Genomic DNA, 1,278 nt, shown 5'->3' on the forward strand with positions numbered 1-1,278 from the left:
CAGTATAGTACAGTACAGTGTCAGTATACTACAGTACTTTATATTATAGTACAGTATAGTACAGTACAATGTCAGTATAAATCTGCTGAAGCAGATAAAGAGCACAACGTTTTTCATTAATTTGAGACACATGGAGTTAAATCATTTACAAAGTATAAAAGTTAGGATAACTAAAAGTCTTGAATGATCTGAAAGATAAAAGCTGATCCTCTGCTGAACCAGTTTGAGTCCAGTTTGAGTGTTTTTACTACTACGCACCACTTGGTAAAGTGAAGTGACCAGAACTCCCAGCGTAGCGAACACGGTCCCCAGCAGGTTGAAGCGAACATCATAGCAGGAGTTCAGGACCACTCCTATTGTGATGGGCACCTGCCAACAAAACACAAACACCTGAAAATACCATCCACACACAACGTGATGGGCACCTGCCAACAAAACACAAACACCTGAAGGAACCATCCACACACAACGTGATGGGCACCTGCCAACAAAACACAAACACCTGAAAATACCATCCACACACAACGTGATGGGCACCTGCCAACAAAACACAAACACCTGAAGGAAGCATCCACACACAACACTCTGCCTGTTCCTGTGGAGCGCTCCTCACCAGCGTCAGTTTGATCTTGGTGGAGAAGGTCTTCTTGTAGTAGGTGGTCTGGATGAGGATGATGACGGGCGTGGTCATGGCTTTGGCCAGCTGGTACGTCCCGATCGAGTTGTTCTGCAGGGACAGGTTGGTGAACGCCACGAACCCGCAGAAGCTGAGCGCCAGCCACATGATCCTGCGCACCGGCAGCCGCTTCGGGGAGAAAATGTGCATTTTTTGGCAAACGTAGAGTCCCAGCCAGGTGACCACAAAGTGGACCAGGGTCAGGGTCATGTTGGGGAAGCCGTAGTGGACGTAGATCCATTTGTTGATGAAGACGATGCAGATGGAGGACAGCAGGTTGACCAGCAGGCCCGCCACGATGCGCCTGTTGGCTGAAAAACTCATGGCTCCGGATGTTTCTTCAGAAAAACTTTAACAAACTGCAAACAGAAACCAGAAGGAATTATACATCAGTCAAGAGTTAGAATGAGGATGACTCTCAGCTACTACCACCTCAAATAAGAGTTTAATATTAAAAAAACTGAGTTAGAGACACTGGTTATTTCTTTCTGTAGAATTTGTATTTGTCTTAACACTTAAAAAAAACACAGTTTCCTGACAAACTAGTTTAAATAAACTGATCTGGTGCTTGTTTTGTGAGATTTTGTATCTTTGTACAAAAC

The 1,278-nt window shown here is 44.7% G+C and overlaps 1 protein-coding gene across 1 annotated transcript in view; it reads right to left on the reverse strand.

The window, feature by feature from the left end:
• slc35e3 (solute carrier family 35 member E3) overlaps positions 1 to 1,035 on the reverse strand; it is a gene marked incomplete at its 5' end in the record, with an annotated part of 6,370 nt that extends 5,335 nt beyond the window's left edge. The window contains 2 exon segments of the mRNA XM_014028873.1: positions 259 to 369; positions 614 to 1,035. Of these exon segments, the coding sequence (XP_013884327.1) occupies positions 259 to 369; positions 614 to 1,000 (498 nt within the window).
• Between the last annotated feature and the right edge of the window lie 243 nt (positions 1,036 to 1,278).

The sequence above is a fragment of the Austrofundulus limnaeus genome, unplaced genomic scaffold, assembly GCF_001266775.1.
Source record: "Austrofundulus limnaeus strain Quisiro unplaced genomic scaffold, Austrofundulus_limnaeus-1.0 Scaffold825, whole genome shotgun sequence".
In the NCBI taxonomy this organism is placed as follows: Eukaryota; Metazoa; Chordata; class Actinopteri; order Cyprinodontiformes; family Rivulidae; genus Austrofundulus; species Austrofundulus limnaeus.